This window comes from Larus michahellis, chromosome 1 (assembly GCF_964199755.1).
Source record: "Larus michahellis chromosome 1, bLarMic1.1, whole genome shotgun sequence".
Classification (NCBI taxonomy): Eukaryota; Metazoa; Chordata; class Aves; order Charadriiformes; family Laridae; genus Larus; species Larus michahellis.
The window spans coordinates 67,585,407-67,601,441 of NC_133896.1; the positions used below are offsets into that span (position 1 = coordinate 67,585,407).

The 16,035-nt window shown below is 37.4% G+C and overlaps 1 protein-coding gene across 24 annotated transcripts in view; it reads left to right on the forward strand.

Moving 5' to 3' along the window:
• ERC1 (ELKS/RAB6-interacting/CAST family member 1) overlaps positions 1 to 16,035 on the forward strand; it is a 300,806-nt gene that overhangs the window by 196,079 nt on the left and 88,692 nt on the right. For all 24 annotated transcript variants that reach the window (XR_012586646.1, XR_012586651.1, XR_012586648.1 and 21 more), the window contains one exon: positions 2,790 to 2,950. Coding sequence is in view for 13 of the 24 variants with exons in the window: in XM_074584028.1 (XP_074440129.1) it covers positions 2,790 to 2,950 (161 nt within the window). In the remaining 11 variants the exon portion in view is untranslated. The remainder of the gene's footprint in view (positions 1 to 2,789; positions 2,951 to 16,035) is intronic.

Here is a 16,035-nt window from a genome sequence, read left to right on the forward strand (position 1 = left end):
AACAGCATGTCTCTGAAAATGTCTCAGCGTGCCAAGAACTCTGGTTCTTAGCAAATATTTTTTCTTTATTATATAATTAGCTGTTCTCAGGGGGAAAAAAAAAATCAAAGGTAGATTTGAAGTTTTTTGTATAGGCTAAATTAGATGTGCTTTGCAAGCAGTTTGCTTCCAGTGAATATTCCTGTATCATTTCTCACAGGACTGCTTATTGGAACATACACAGACAGGTCTGCACTAAGATTCATAAGCTGCCAAATAAAATATTTTGTTTTGTAGAAGTTTAATTGAAATGCTCCCATGGAATATCTATAACTTGATGAATCTGAACAACGAAGTCTTTATTGTGAATGCAGTCATCACTATTTTGGTGAATTTTGTCTTTAGTAAATCGCATGACGAATGGTACTCGCTGGATAGGATGGGAGGTAATGGCAGTTACAAACTAAGTTGTTGGCACAGTTTAAAAGCCACTTGCATTCCAGCCATTCCTAATACATGATTAGATCAATTTTCTGTTAACCTGCAAAAATACAAAATATAACCTTAGAATTAAAAGCATTACCAAATGGAGCAATGAGGAAAAGCTTAAATACCTGCAATAACCGCTACTGCAAAGTACTCCTGCAGTTAGATCTTGCCACCTAGCGCTAGGAGCCTTGACCTAGATATCGGCCGCGAGCCTCCTTGTGTTTTCTTAATGGCCCAGAGTTGTTGCGCTACAGATCTGCATCACACAAACCAGCCTTTCCATGTTAGCGTTGTGAATCGTGATGATGGGGAATGGAATGAAGGATGTTAGAAATCTTTCAGACCTGATTACGGAAAAGGTGTTTCTTCAAAGATTGTTTTATTTTGGCAACTGGCAGATTGACACAAGCCATTTTGATTGTTGCAGTTGGCCGGGGGCTCGTTTACTTGAGGTTGTTTTCTGTTATAAGCAGAGCGTCGGCATGCCTCTCTTCTTCTCAGTTTAAAGGAAAATATTTATGTAGGTAATTCTAATCAACCCAAAGGAAGTAGAAGCTGATGTACTAGAAGCTGATACACTAGTACACCTTCACTTCCCTGGCATGTTGCTGTTTTTCTCTTTCTAGGCATCAGTTTCCATTCTAGTAGTATTTTTGCTATTCATTGTTTCTGCATTTTTTCTTTGCAGTCCTTTCTGACCTATTTCTCTATTTCGTTTTATGGAGTTTTCTCTTCATTTTAAAAATTGTCGGAGTTTCTGATCTTTTTTTGCACACTAAACACTAATAAGACAGGAAAAGTTTGGTTATTATATGCATACTAGCCAGTTTGGGACTATGCGTCACTTAATTCCCCTTTGGTCTGTTGATTACCAGATGAATTATTGGCTGTACATTTTGGGTAGTTTTTGATAATTGCATATTTTATTTTTTTCTTAATTTGCTGGACATAAGAATAATGTTAGTCAGCTGCATTTGAATGGAAATAGATAGGCTTTCTGCAGTAAGCACTGCACAATGTCTATGCTAGATTTTTATAAATCTGCTAATTCTGAATTGCAGTGTTTCTTGCTTTATCGCTGATGGAGGATGAAAACCAATCTTGTTAAACATGTTTGTCCTGAGTTATTAGCTCTGCCTTTAGGAGTACAGGATTTATTAAAGCAAGGGCTGGTATGTTCCATACCTTCCATCCTCCAGCACCTGTATAGCGAGTGATGTGCACAACTCTCTTTGTATAAACCTGTAAGTAGAAATTGAGTTTAATATAATTTCAGTAATTTGCTTCCAGGATGGAGCGCAAGTTGATTTTTATGCAGGGATATAAATGCAGTGCAGTGCTGTATTGGCAAACTAAATTTGTACAAATGCTTGATTATGCACAATAATAGCATCTGAGTTTCTCTCATTTGAAGCACATTGTAAAATTGTTTATGAGAACTTGGTTGTGATGGAGAAAATCTCTATGGAAAAAGTCAGTGAAAGTAATGTGTGACATAAAGCATTATTATAAAATTATTAAAAGAATATCCAGAAGTTTTTGTATGTTACGTGTAGCTATACTTGAGCATTTATTGTGGATTTGCATGTTAATTAGTGATAAATACTAACTGAGACACACCATGATCCAAGTGTGAAATAAAATTATCTGTGTAATATTTGTGCTAGAATATACAATCACGTTAATTCTGAACCTTTCCCATTTGCCAAACATATGAGCATCGTTCTGTTGTACCTGTCTGCCATTAGCAACTCTTTGAATGTCTTTTATGTTGCTAAATCACAAAACATGCCTATAAGCATTGTTCAACAGATATTTTGAGGGAAGTAGTCTTAACGCACATCTTCATGAGAACCCAGTCCTCTCCCTGTTTCAGAAACATTACCTTCCTTCTTAGTGCTTTTGTAGTTTTTCTTTAGGCATCATTTACAGAGAAAGTTTTCTATACTTCTGGTATATTATCAATGTATTCCATTTAATACCTTGCATTTGTTTGGGCTAATTTTAATACATGTAGGCCATCTTTTTATCCTCATGGTACACTTTGTAAAATAGAAATACTTGAAGATTTGTAATTTGGTATTGTAATGGTAACGTTCCAGTGACCAGACTATGTTAAATCACAGACTGTAATGTTGCTTCAGTCAAGTGTAGATGTACTGTTCACAGCACTAGATGACGCTTCCCATCTGCAGAAGTGTTATGCAGTGCACATGCACTGGTAACCTTTGTGCTCCAATTTAGTTGTGACATTTAGTAAGTTCCAGTTGATCACATTACACTGTTTTTCTCTCCTCCTGTCTTCCCCAAAATTGCTTTAGGTAGAAGAACTAATGATGGCCATGGAGAAGGTTAAGCAGGAGCTGGAGTCAATGAAAGCAAAATTGTCCTCTACGCAGCAGTCTTTGGCTGAGAAGGAAACCCATTTGACCAACCTACGAGCTGAAAGAAGGAAACATTTGGAGGAAGTCCTGGAGATGAAGTAAGTGTTTCGTTTTATTTGTAGGCGTGTTTCTTGATATCTCTGAATTCTCCTCTGATCCCTGGTGTTCCGAAGACAATCTACTGTATGAATATGTCTGTAGATAGCAGCTACCTATCCAGTCAGTTGAGCCTTCAGAGGTGACTTCTGACTACGTTGCTTTCACACTTTTGTTAGAGTTCAAAAGCATCTCTTCCTTCTGATTGTTTGCAGCAGACTACTGGTTTTTGCATAATAGCATTTTCAAAGATCCTAAACAATTGTTTTGACTGAATTGTTTTGTGTGTCTTATGAATGTGCCATCTTGCTTTGAGTAGCCTATAATCTACTTTAAGGTAAGACACAAGTCATTGTAACAAATGGCAAAAAGGAAAGAGGGAAGAGATAAACATAATGTCAGGTAGTCGTAATGCTAAAATCAGAGTGCAGATGTCTGGTCTGCTAACGTATTTTTCAAACTCATGCGGGTCATTCATTAGCACTGGAACAGAGTTTGAAGTTCTTTATCAGTCAGACTTCTCTTGTCATCTTTGCATAAGGAGTCCTGAATAAAACCAAGCTTTGAGGAGGTGGGGAGAAGTGAGGAATTAGACCTCTAAGGCTTAAATACTTCCTAATTTCTGACCGTGCATTATAGATAAATAGTTATCCTCAGTTTAGGGAGACATGAATCCATTTAGTGCAATGATGGATAGTGCTGCCAGCAGTTCATTAGAAACACTTTCAGTTGTTTAGCCAGCCCTGAAGAGAAGGAACATTTTTATTGGCAGGACCAGCAGCGGTTCCTCCACTGTGGTTTTGTGAGCCATTATTTATTTATTTAACTTTTCTACGCTAGCCTCTTTTCTTTTCTTTTCTTTTTTTTTTTTTTAACGAAAGGATAGAAAAACAGCTGTTACAAAATGGAAAGAGAGGTGGCTTAGATCTTGAAACTCTAACTTAGCAATGCTGTATAAAGTGGGCCAAGCCTCCCCAGCTTCATATTCAGCTACAACAGCCTGATCTAGACCTGGCATAAGGATGTTGGAAGACTGCAGTACTTAAAAGCCACACTTTTTATTTTTAATAAAAAGTTTTATTGAGCTATAAATTTGACTGCCTTAAGAGTTGGTGTAGTGGGGGATGGGAAGAATAGTTCTTAAGGTGATGTGGGAATCCAAAGCAACTGGAGATATATCCCATATCCAATCACTTGGCAGTACTTTCTTCTGCCAAACTGCTCTGCCAAACCTTCTCATTAAAATATACACGTAGTGTACAGTATATCCTGAAATGTATTTGGAATTGTGTAGCTCTAGAGCCTTTAATATAACTACTCCCTTCTTTTAAATGATGACCTCTCTTAGCTGAGTAAGTTATTGTTGGAAAGTTGTTGTACTGAAATGTAGTATCAGGAACTGCATGAACTGGTAGATCCATTGTACCTCAGAAGGAAGAACACTGGAGAGAATGGTAATGCTGTCAGCACATGGAGAGAAAGATGGAAAAAACATTACATTTGTATAGTTAACTAGCTGAGCATGTTTTAGTCATAGCTGGTCTGTCTTAAAGTTCTATAAAGCTGCCAAAAGCATCCAAACTTCAAAAACTCACCCTCACCATGAGGCTCTGTTGCAAACAAGTCTCTACTGAGGACTCCCAATCAATTAAATATCTTATATTTATATACAGAAACTCCAGTATACTCTTTGTTGCCCTACTTTCCCAGCCTATGCCTTTTATGAAAAGCACTCTTGTCATCTGTTTTCTAGTTTTGTTAAAATGTTTCCTAATATTTCAACTCAAAAATAACTGTAATTGAATGAGTGGTTAATTTTGTGAAGCAATTGGCTGGTTTTGATATCCTTAACAGAATACAGTAGCTGTCGTACAGAATCCGTTCAAAGATACAGTAAAGCAGTATTGTTTCCCAAGGTTTACGGCATGCTTCACTGGGAAAAAATTGAGATGTTCAAAAGCAGCACTGATTAAATTTGAGATTTGATAGAGGTGTAAGATTAACAGCCTGGGCCCTGGAGTCAGCTAATGGGGCAGAGGAGCATAGAAGAAAAATAGCTTAGGAAATGCTGCTTTTGGAGATTCTAGATATAGAAAGAAAGTGTTACATCAACAAGGGGAGTCCAGAAAATTACCTCTAGGTTGTAATAGGAAGTTGTTAGATATCATGTTAGTGAAAATACATTTCTAAAATAGTGTTTCTTCGAGTAGAACTTGTGTTTACTACTGACTCTGTAACCCTGAGAAGATCATTTCACGCTCCCTAGGGAATACTGTAGCACTAGAATAGCACAAGTGTGAATTATTCCAGGGAAGAAGTTTCACTCCTTAAAGAAATACTATGTATTTTGAAACCCTCTTCCTTTAAGTCTCATATTTTCATTTTCTTGAAAAAACCCCGACTTTGTTGTAAATAATTATTGGAGAGGTAGATAATGGTCTGTCTATTTATATCACTAAACATGATCTACTGTAAAAAAAGTACTAGTGAACTGCTAGGATTTTTTTTTGTTATGTTTTCTTTAAGAAGTTCTAATGTTTCCATCATTCACAGCAAATCTTTTAAATTAGGCAGGAATAAAGTGCTGTCTACAGAGAAATCTCTGTTCTTTGTCCCATAAAAACCTGCTTAGGCTGAGCTGAGTTATAAACTGTTGAAAATCACCAGTTTTCCTTTCCCTTTTTTTCTCCTGGTGTTGTCAGCAAATTTTGGCAGTGTGTGAAAATAACTGAGCACAAACAGTCTAATCTGGGGCCGAGCTCATGCAATTGCCAAAACTGTAGCAGCGGACACTGCGCTTATAGGGAAGGGGAACAGACACTGTGTCTGCATGTAGAGGAGAGATTAATTTTATTTATTTATATATTTATTTGGACTAGGCAGGCCTTTTGTTATGGTCAGAAGGCCCAGAAGATTCTTCCTAGTCATCTGCTTCGGGGCTGAAAAGTCCCAGTTGGAGCATTTCTCAGTCTGTTCTTTCAGACCTGGAAAACTGTCCAACAGCCCTTTCCTGAATTATGCCTTCTCTTGCTAATTGCAATTGCTGCTAGCCCTATAATTCAAGGGATGCAGACTTACATAACGGAGTTGGCGCTTCAGAGTTGAATCCTTCATCCTGCTGGCACATAACAGGAAGATTATTGCTTGTCCAAGAATAATTTACTGTCCTCTTTTTTTCTTCAAAAATAATCAAGGATATTACAGATGAATCAATAGAACATAATTTATGTTTCAAAATCAAGCCATCAAAAAATGTCTTTTTATTTCTTATGTGACTTTACATGAGTGTTCTTTTCAATATTTATCACAGTGGGATCCCACAGGTAGTGTTTCGTTTGATACAGAGTGTAGGCAGTGATCAGAGATGAACCAGGCCTGTGCAACTTAATGAAGCTGTTTGTTGTATTCCTTCCTTATTTCATCTTGGAGTTGAAAGGCCTGCTGCGAGCTACCTAAGGGCTAGTATTAAAACTAAGATGCCAACCTAGGCAGTGCTATGCAAGTAGACTGTTCATCCTTAGGTCTGCTACAGTTTTCCTGCATGATACGCAAGTCACTTAAAAATATTTGGTAGGTGTTTGATAAGTCCATGTGTTCATTTTCTGACTATCAGATAAGAAAAATACAAACACACACACATACAAACACTCACAACTGAAAATTAAGTCGGTGGAAGCTGGGGTTGTTTATCTTCTCGAAAGTTCATCCTCTCAGCAATAAAGCATTATTGTCTGGAGGTATGAGGTTGAAATTGAAAGCAGTCCGAAAGAAAGTGATTAATTGGCACATAGTTTATTGGCCAGAAAAGTAATTTCAGTTGATCCAAAATGAGGTGCGAAGTCATTTCAAATGCAGCAAACAGTTTAACCAAACAAAAATATTTCAGGTTCTGTGCACCCATGATGAACGGAACCAGTTAAAAAAGAAAAAAAGATAGTACCAATGTCCATCCAGTGATAACTTGTCAGCTTATCAGAAATTCTCTTCTTGAAAATTAAAGAATTATTTTATTTTGTTTTGTCATTAGAGAAATTGTGGTTTATGCCTATGGTTTAACAGCAGTTCTCCAGAGGAGAGGTGATTCCTAGTTGTAGAAGTACGTGTATGTTCTACTTATATAAACAGTTGTCTCTGTAGTTTGTAGTCATGTCACATTTGTTGTCAGTGCTACAAAGTAGTAATATATTAACCTTGCATCTGCAAGATATGGCTTTCCAGGCCCAACGCAAGCTCTTCATTGTATTGAACTGGACCGTAAGGTCTGTGGGCCACCTGGTTGGTATATCAGACCATCATGTGATTGCAGCAATGGTACTAAAGCACCTCCTGTAATTACTTCATGTGAAAATAAACAAGCGCAAATCCCACAGGGGGCACTCCCTGTCCATAGGATTTACTGTGTGGGCCAAAGCTGAACAAGGGCATCTGCATCAGTCCCTTTTTTCTTCTATAAGCTTAGATTTTATTTGTTTAAAATGTCTTTTTCAGGGCACGCAATTAAAATGAATGCAACAATATCCTATTACCATTGTTTTGTCCTATTTAATTTTCAAGCGTAAGATATATAATTATATACGTTTATTTTAATTATATATGGTCACCCAGTTAGATTTTGACATTTAAGTTGTAAAAAGTTCAGTTGCAGTAGTTTCAAATGTGAAAAATTATCAATTTCTAATTACTGGATAACACAGACGTTTACATTTAAATAATTGCAAATAAGCTGACCTTGGAACTGATGTTAATCTCCAAGTGAACCACACAGAATCCGAAAGGAAAACTGAAATATACAGCATGAAGATATATTATGTGTCTTTTAAGGCTACAGTTTATTGAAAGGCCAGAAATTTACTTTTTTTTTAACTCCACAGTTCTCCTCACTGTAATGAAAATAAGACTTTTCATAAATGTAATTGTAGATCTTGGTTATCTTCAAATTTGGTGGCTTCTGCTATTATTTCTTAATTCAGGTGAAAGCTTGAGAGAAAGCATAGTCTCTTTTGCACTTTTTTGCCCTTGGCAATTAAGGAATGAAGCCATTCCGAGGACAGAATCCTTTCTGTCCTCCTGCGTTGTCAATGAGCTTTCAAGCGCTCTGAGACGCGGAGTGTCATGGCAGCATTACAGATGGCCTGCCGCTTCGTTTTCAGTGCAACTGATACTAGATGTCCTGAATCATGGAAATATGCAGAAAAGCTTAACTTATTTGTGGGCAGCAGTACAAAACTGGTCGGTCAAATGATTCATGTAGGTGAGAGAGCTATTAAATTCGAATCTCAAAGTTTCACGGAAAGATAAACTGCAAAGCAAAAAAGTGGGACCTTTAGCGAAGCCTATGTAAATAAGGTGCCTCATAAGAGCACACACAGAATTAGGTTGTTGTGGTTTATGCTGCTTCTTTAAGTATTGGGCAGTTATGTTTATCTTTTGTAACTGGTTTGTTTTTACTCTTCACTTTCTTTGAAAAACTTTTTCTTCTGCGGCTTTTTCAGCTATGAAAATCTTGGCACGATATGTCACAGTCCCTTTCTGTCTTGTGATAAAACCTCCATATCTCATTTTATCTTGAATTCTATGGTCCCCGAGAACAGTCGTGTAGAGAGAAAGTACTGTACTATCTTAATGAGCCATGACAGGCCTGGAAGCAAGACCAACTGCTGAAAAGTACACCAGGTGGTGTAAAAGGGGTTTGTTCCACTCAGTAATTGCTAAGACTATTAATGTTGTAGGGAGGAGTTGGGAAAAGGAGGTCCAGTCATTAACTTCCTGAGAATTTAGCTACACTGTGCTCTTGTTTCCATGCCTTTCCATGGGAGATATTTTTTTTTTCTTATGGATGTGTTTTCCGGGGACTGGGTTTACTGTAAGTGATCCCTTTGGTAGTTCTTGGAACATAGTTTTCTAGATGGTGAAAGGAAATTAGACCTCTTTCAAGTAAGAATGTGAAAAACATAGCATATAGCCTTAGTGTTAGGAATGCATAGGTTTTGTTATGGTTTTCTTTTCTATTAATAGATTACAGCATTCTTACAGAAATTGCCATGAAAGATCTCATCAGTAGAGATCTTGGCATACGTACACAGAGTACTAAAATGTATACTTTTTTTTAGGCTTACACAATCCTAGCAGTAGTGAATGAATACCCTTCTTGTCTTTTCTCAGTTTGCTAGTTCATTATTGCAAACACACTTAGAGAGCAGGTGCAGCAAAAGATAATTTCTTGGAAGTCATTAGTGCCCCATGTTCTTTACTGCCCAAAGGGCATTGCTTTGGGAAAAGTTTGGTTTTGCCATAACGTACATGCATATCATCTTATCTAAAAGAATAACAAGAATTATCCTTTTTTAGAGAAGTAATTACTCGGCTAACTCAGTGTTAAACTGGAAGAGAAATGGAAAGAGGGACGGTTTTATTTTGACTAACGTATAAAACATATTGCTTGTAAAATAACTCAGGTGCACCAGTATACTAAGAAGGCGGCTCTGGTAGCTAATTCTGCATGCCTTTTCCAGTACAAAACACTGTTCTTTTACTACATTCTAACATATGCTTTGTGTAATTAAATACTTTCCAAAGTTCTGTCAGAAGTAAAGGTTTATCTGTTCAAGAGAATCTGTGTAATTTTCCCTTAGGTGGGTGAATTCTCCACTCCACTTATTTCTAGAACAACACTGACAGAAATAGATTTCCAGGTCTTCAGTATGCCTTTTTTATTGTTTCTGTATGCTTATATACTCAACAAACATGAATATGACTGTGATTTTTGTTTTAAAATATGCAGCAGTGGTTTAGCTCAGGATTGGTAGCAATAGTACGTTTCCTATGCTAGCTGTTTCAGCTGCATCAGTGATTCCTGTCGCCATCCCTAATCCAGCTATAAGATTTTGGGGCTTCCAGGGGTGTTACTGAGCTAAACCAAATCAGGCACTCTTTACTTTCTGTTAAAGTCAAAAGAACCGTGAGTTCCTTAGGGTGCTTTTTCCTCTTTTATAAACATGCCCTGTAAATAGTGATCCATATAAATCAACTCTGTAAGCACTACATATTTCATTAAATGCAGTCAAGTTGTGGGTTAATAGAAGTTCCAAGTGAAAATATTATGTTATCTCATTGCATATATTGTAGATTTAATGTAGTGTGAACAATAGTAGCTTTGAGCCATTGTAAATCCCATCCGGACATCGTCAACATAGTTCAAAATACAAGGAGGGAAATCTCAAAGGTTAGATGTGCTCATATGACCACTATGCATGCACGGGTCATTCTTTTACTGTTTTTAAAATAACAGCATATCTTTGCGGGATGTAGGTAAGGCAAAGACTAACTTCAGATTATTTTCTGGAATTGACCAGAAATTACTTTTTTGAAAGTCAGGTCAGTTTGCTTTAATTATAGAAATAACCTCTGAAGCAAGTAATTGTTTCCCTACAGTCCTGGACAACAAGTGGGAGTTGGGTAAGAAAAATAGGAGAAATGAGTCAAGTCTTTGGCAATCCCTACAATCTCTGTCGTTATACAGTATGGGAATATTCACTATATTTTTTTGTTTTCCTCTCTTCCCAAACAGTTTTTAGTTTTGAGGTTTTCATTTAGTTTGAGTTTTTAGGCAAAATAAAAAACACCATCTGCAAATCTATGGAATTTCTGAGAAAACTCCATAGTGAAAGGATTTGAGAGTTTGTTGGTTAGTCTGGTAGTATCTTGTGTGCGGTGCAAGTGACTACATATAACAGGAGTTAAAAACATGAACGTTTACCAGAACTCTTCATTTAGAAATCCTAAAAGATTTCTAAAGCACCCTAAAAGTATCTGTCTTGAAGTTATAATGCTGTCATTGCTATTGAGTCACTTCTGCCCAGCCCAATATATGGTGTTATAGTTTATGCAGATCACAGTATAGAGAACTACCTTTCCACATTCTACTAGGAGCTAGTACATATAGGATTGTAGGGAAGACTGAAAAATGATTTTACACAACGCCATATTTGATATTCCTTAAAACTCTTTGTATAAGCCTTCCACAAGCACTAAAAAGATATGGCTATAACTCTCTGAAAACCTATAGTTCTTTTTCAGTCCACTTGCATTTTACAGCTTTAAAATCGATGTCAAGAAAATGTTGAAAGCTAAAGAATCACCCTATTTTATTTCCAGTATGTAATCTGGGAATCAAGCTTTACGTAAGAGGTTAAATTAAATGATCAAATTGATATCGCTATACGATCTAAGAATTAACTATTTTGATCATTTAATGTAATTTCATGAATAAAGACTTAAGGCAACAAGAACCGTTGTGAAAAGATGACAACTGCAAGTAGCTTTGAGCGGCCAAGGATTTCATCAGCGTACCTTCAGTTACTAGAACGTTATTGGATTATTTGTAAATGCTTAGAAGGTAGTAAAGTATTAAGTAACAGATAACCTAAATTTGTTGGGACTAAATCATGACAAAGCAACCAGATATCCCCGTATGCCAAGTTGTAGTTTTGGTGATACAGTAGATGTGATGTGTTTTGATCTCAGGAGGACTTTTCTCATTGTCTCCCAGAACTGTCTCATTAACAAAGTAAGGATTATATTCTTGATTAAACTCCATCCAGAGGGACCTTGACAGTCTTGCCAAGTGGGCCTGTGCGAACCTCATGAAGTTCTACACGGCCAAGTGCAGAGTCCTGCACATGGTTTGGGGCAATCCCAAGCACAAATACAGGCTGGGCGGAGAATGGGTTGAGAGCAGCCCTGAGGAGAAGGACTTGGGGGTGTTGGTTAATGAGAAGCTCAATCTGTCCTGGCAGTGTGCGCTTGCAACCCAGAAAGCCAACCGTATCCTGGGCTGCATCAAAAGAAGCATGGCCAGCAGGTTGAGGGAGGTGATTCTGCCCCTCTGCTCCACTCTTGTGAGACCCCACCTGGAGTACTGCATCCCGCTTTGGGGCTCCCAACAGAAGAAGGACATGGACCTGTTGGAGCGAGTCCAGAGGAAGGCCATGAAGACGATCAAAGGGCTGGAGCACCTCTCCTGTGAAGACAGGCTGAGAGGGTTGTTCAGCCTGGAGAAGAGCTGGCTCTGAGGAGTTGTTATTGCAACCTTTCAGTGTATAAAGGGAGCTTATAAGAAAGATAGAGAGAGACTTTTAACCAAGGCTGTTCATCCCGGAGAAGAAAAGGCTCCTTATAGCAGCCTTCCAGTACCTAAAGGGAGTCTATAGGAAAGATGAGGAGGGACTCTTTATCAGGGAGTGTCGTGACAGGACAAGGGGTAACAGAAAAGAAAGAGGGTAGATTTAGACTAGACATAAGGAAGAAATTCTTTACTCTGAGGGTGGTGAGATGCTGGAGCAGGTTGCCCAGAGAAGTTGTGGATGCTTCATCCCTGGAGGTGTTCAAGGCCAGGCTGGATGGGGCTTTGAGCAGCCTGGTCTAGTGGGAGGTGTCCCTGCCCATGGCAAGGGGGTTGGAATTAGATGATCTTTAGAGTAACTTACAACCCAAACTGTTCTATGATTCTACTATGAAGTGAATAAGCAAGTATCTGGAAAAGAATAATTAGTAATTCATTGTCCAAATGGAAACCTGTGACACATGGTTCTCTTAGAGGTCTCTCCGAAGTCTGCTACGGTTCAAAATGTCCATTAACGAAGTGGCTGACAAACCAAAGGATATGCATTGCCAAAATGCCAAGGTGGGTGTTCAGGCATTTTAGAGAACAGATGAGAATTCAGAAGGATCTTGATAAAGTGAAGTGGGATTCTAGCGACGCTGTAGAATATTGTTCCCTGGAGGTTTTTACAGACAAATTACACCAATATATCACAAATACCTTAAATATAGTTGAATATGCTTTGTGGGTAGTGTGGATGAAATTAAGGACAGAGAGGGTGTTATCTTGCAGTTTTTGTGATTCTTCAGCACAGATCATATACTTCCCTTAATGAATGTCTGTAAGAACCAAAAATGTATCTTGTAAAAATATATGTGTGTGTGTGTGTATTTTTATTTTTTTATATATATATATATATGCATGAGCTCATTCTACACGGTAGGTGGGTTCGGTGTTCTCTGTTAATACTGACTTTGGCTTGCAGATTCAGTTTCTAAAGAGAAATTTTGCTCTTGTAGGTAATCTATTTTGAGTATTCTTCATGCAAAGGAAACCTTTTTTTTTATTATTTAAAGAAGTAACCGTCATTCAATTTGTTTGTTCAAGGTAGCTGCAAAATTCTTGCTGCCTTTCAAGCCTTCAGTAGGCAGGAAATCTGACAGAGTTCAGTCTGGTTAGGTTGTAAAGAATGCCAAGGATGTCTTCTGATATCTGGAGAAAGCCTTCATGAACTCAGCTAGCCACATTTTCTTCAAGTATATTAATAATGCAACTATTAATAATTGTACTTTGCAGTTTAGTTCTTTTCATTGAAGGATCTTACATATCGAAGTCTTCCTTTTTATAAAAAAGGATAAATACTATAGTTGTTCCTCAAAAGAGTAAACTGTCACATGAAGTGATTCATTCACCCATGGCTGCAGAACTTCAATGATGTCAGGAATTAAGATCTGAAGATACAAGCTTTGTAAGTTTTTGAATATCTTAATGTTTGAGACACAAACATTTAATAGGAAATGTGTATATAAGATACATACTTCATTTATTTCTCTCTTCTAGCGTGTTCTCATACAGAGGCTTTCTACATCCTCATTTTTTCTTTATTATGTCTGTGCCTAAAATGGAGTATGCTTATCTTACCACTTTAGTGCTGTAACTGGAGAGAAGAAATCTGTTCTCTTTTGCTAAGCTGATCTTCAGATTTGTCTTGCTTCCTAGTTTCTCATTGTTAGTGAGGGTTTGGTTTGAAGTGTGAAAAACTAGATGCATTTAGCAAGATGCTAATTTAAAGCAAAAACAAATACATTTTTGCCTTGCCTTGAAAAATATGAAGCTGCCTTTGGACTACAATTTCATAGGTTTTGTGACAAATAAGGCATGAAACATATTGGCAAACCCACAGTGTCCAAAGTATAGTCATACAGTGTGCTCTCTAATTCCCAGCCCTAAAGATCTCAGCAAAGGTTGCAAATTAAACAAAGTCAAAATTAATCAACTCTACAACCAAAATACAATTATTAAAGCTTTCATTTACTGCAAAGAAGCAGTTGTGAAAGAGGCACTGGAACAAGCTCTTTTTGCAGTAAAGGAAAATCAACAGCAAGGTGTCGAACACAAAAATTAAACCCTGCAGGTGAACCTGTCTTTGGAGCCAAAAGAAATCAGTACTTACGCAGAAATGCAAGTAAACTGTTGGAGAATGGAAAGGATGTTTGGTGCTGAGCTGCAGAGGGTGTCAACATTGTATTTGGCCCAAAAAGAAGGCGGCTGTGGGCTAAAGTCAGTGTTAATCAAGTAGCTATGTACTCATGCACAGCCCCTTCAAGCAACTTCTCACCAAGGCTTCACTCCAGTGGTCTTGGCTGCTCTAGCTTTTGCCTCCTTCACAACACGGAGCATGGGAGTAGCGCTTCCTCTGTGTGGAAAGTTGAAAAGTACAGTCAGGGATGCTTAGAGAAACGCTAGCTAACCCTAACAGCACATTTCTCCATATTTTTTGTGCCCTTCTTTTGGGGAGACAGTGCTCCAGATGACTTTGTGACGTGTATGGGTACATCTGATCTAGTTAAAGATGTCCCTGGACTAGATGACCTTTAAAGGTCCCTTCCAACCCAACACATTCTATGATTCTATTATCTCCATTGTCTCAAGTACTTTATTTATAGAAATTCTGAGTTAAATTTATTGTTCCACTTTATGGACAAATATGCTTTCAGTGCAATTTAAATATAACAAAGAGTAAGAATTTTTTTTTTTGTTACCTGTTTCCAAAACGGAACTTGTAGACCTTTAATGAAAATAAGTTTGAGGGACAGAAATTACAGTGGGTAATGATCTGTTTTTTATGTCAGTGATAGCAATAACAAAAAAGCTTTATTCCCATACATGGGAGATGCATTATCGTTTAATACATCTCCATTCTGGTTTCATTTTCTGTTTTTCTAACTGATAAAATAGCAATATGAAATTAATATGTGAAAAGTGTGGTAAGATTTGCTGTATTCACACCTGTGAGTTGTAATAATGAAACGCATTGGGATTTTTTTTCTTTGACCTGTCTACAGTAAGCATCGTTTTTATAAATAAGTATAGTTCATTTTCTGTAGATTCCGATAAGCTCTGTAACTTTCTCAGCAGATGAAATCCCCAACTCCTCTTTCAGAGTTGCTCTTCTCCCTGTTCCTACTGCCAAGTCATTTTTGAAGCAGCTGTACCTAAATCAGCAGAACTTTTGCCTCATAAGTTTCTTGTCAGGAGAGGCCTGCTTGTGTAAGATGGAAAATTTGATTCCTCATGACCAACAGTCACCCATATTCAGTTAAACTCTCATCCTCATTCTATATACTGATGTGGCTGGTCTCGAACATTGATTGTGAAGGACGAAATCTTCTTTGGTTTCTCTATTCCCAAGGAAATCGTACAAGTCTTAGAAAAATTCTTTTAAAAATATTAAGTGAAGGAACAAAAAAAAAAAAACATTACATTCTTCTTTGCAATTCATGCACTCTGTTTACACATTTTTCTGGTTTGTCTTAACTATGTGTTTTGCTTTGAGGTAAGACTTACTATAGTCTAGTGAAAGCGTTTCATTACCTAACTTCTCAGCCCTTCCAGTTGAACTCAGTGGCAGTCGGCTGGGACCTGGAAATACACACCTACACCTTTAATGAACAAGAGGAGTTTGCTGACCAAAATGGGATACAATAACTTCTCTCCACGTGACCTTAAAATATTTATAGCAATAGATTATTTTTTTTAATTATGCAGCCTTCTGTATTTTCAATTTATGCTGTGGCATTCAGTTCTGATTATTATACTTCACATTGTGATATTTCACTTCCCATCTGCAAATGTTAAAGCAGTTACAAATGCCATGTTAATTCTTAAAATACTCCTCTGAAAAAAAAATCAGTATTTATCTTACTTAGGGATACGGAAAATTCAGCACAGAAAAATTTCAGTGGCATGAAAATTCATCTGGGTTGC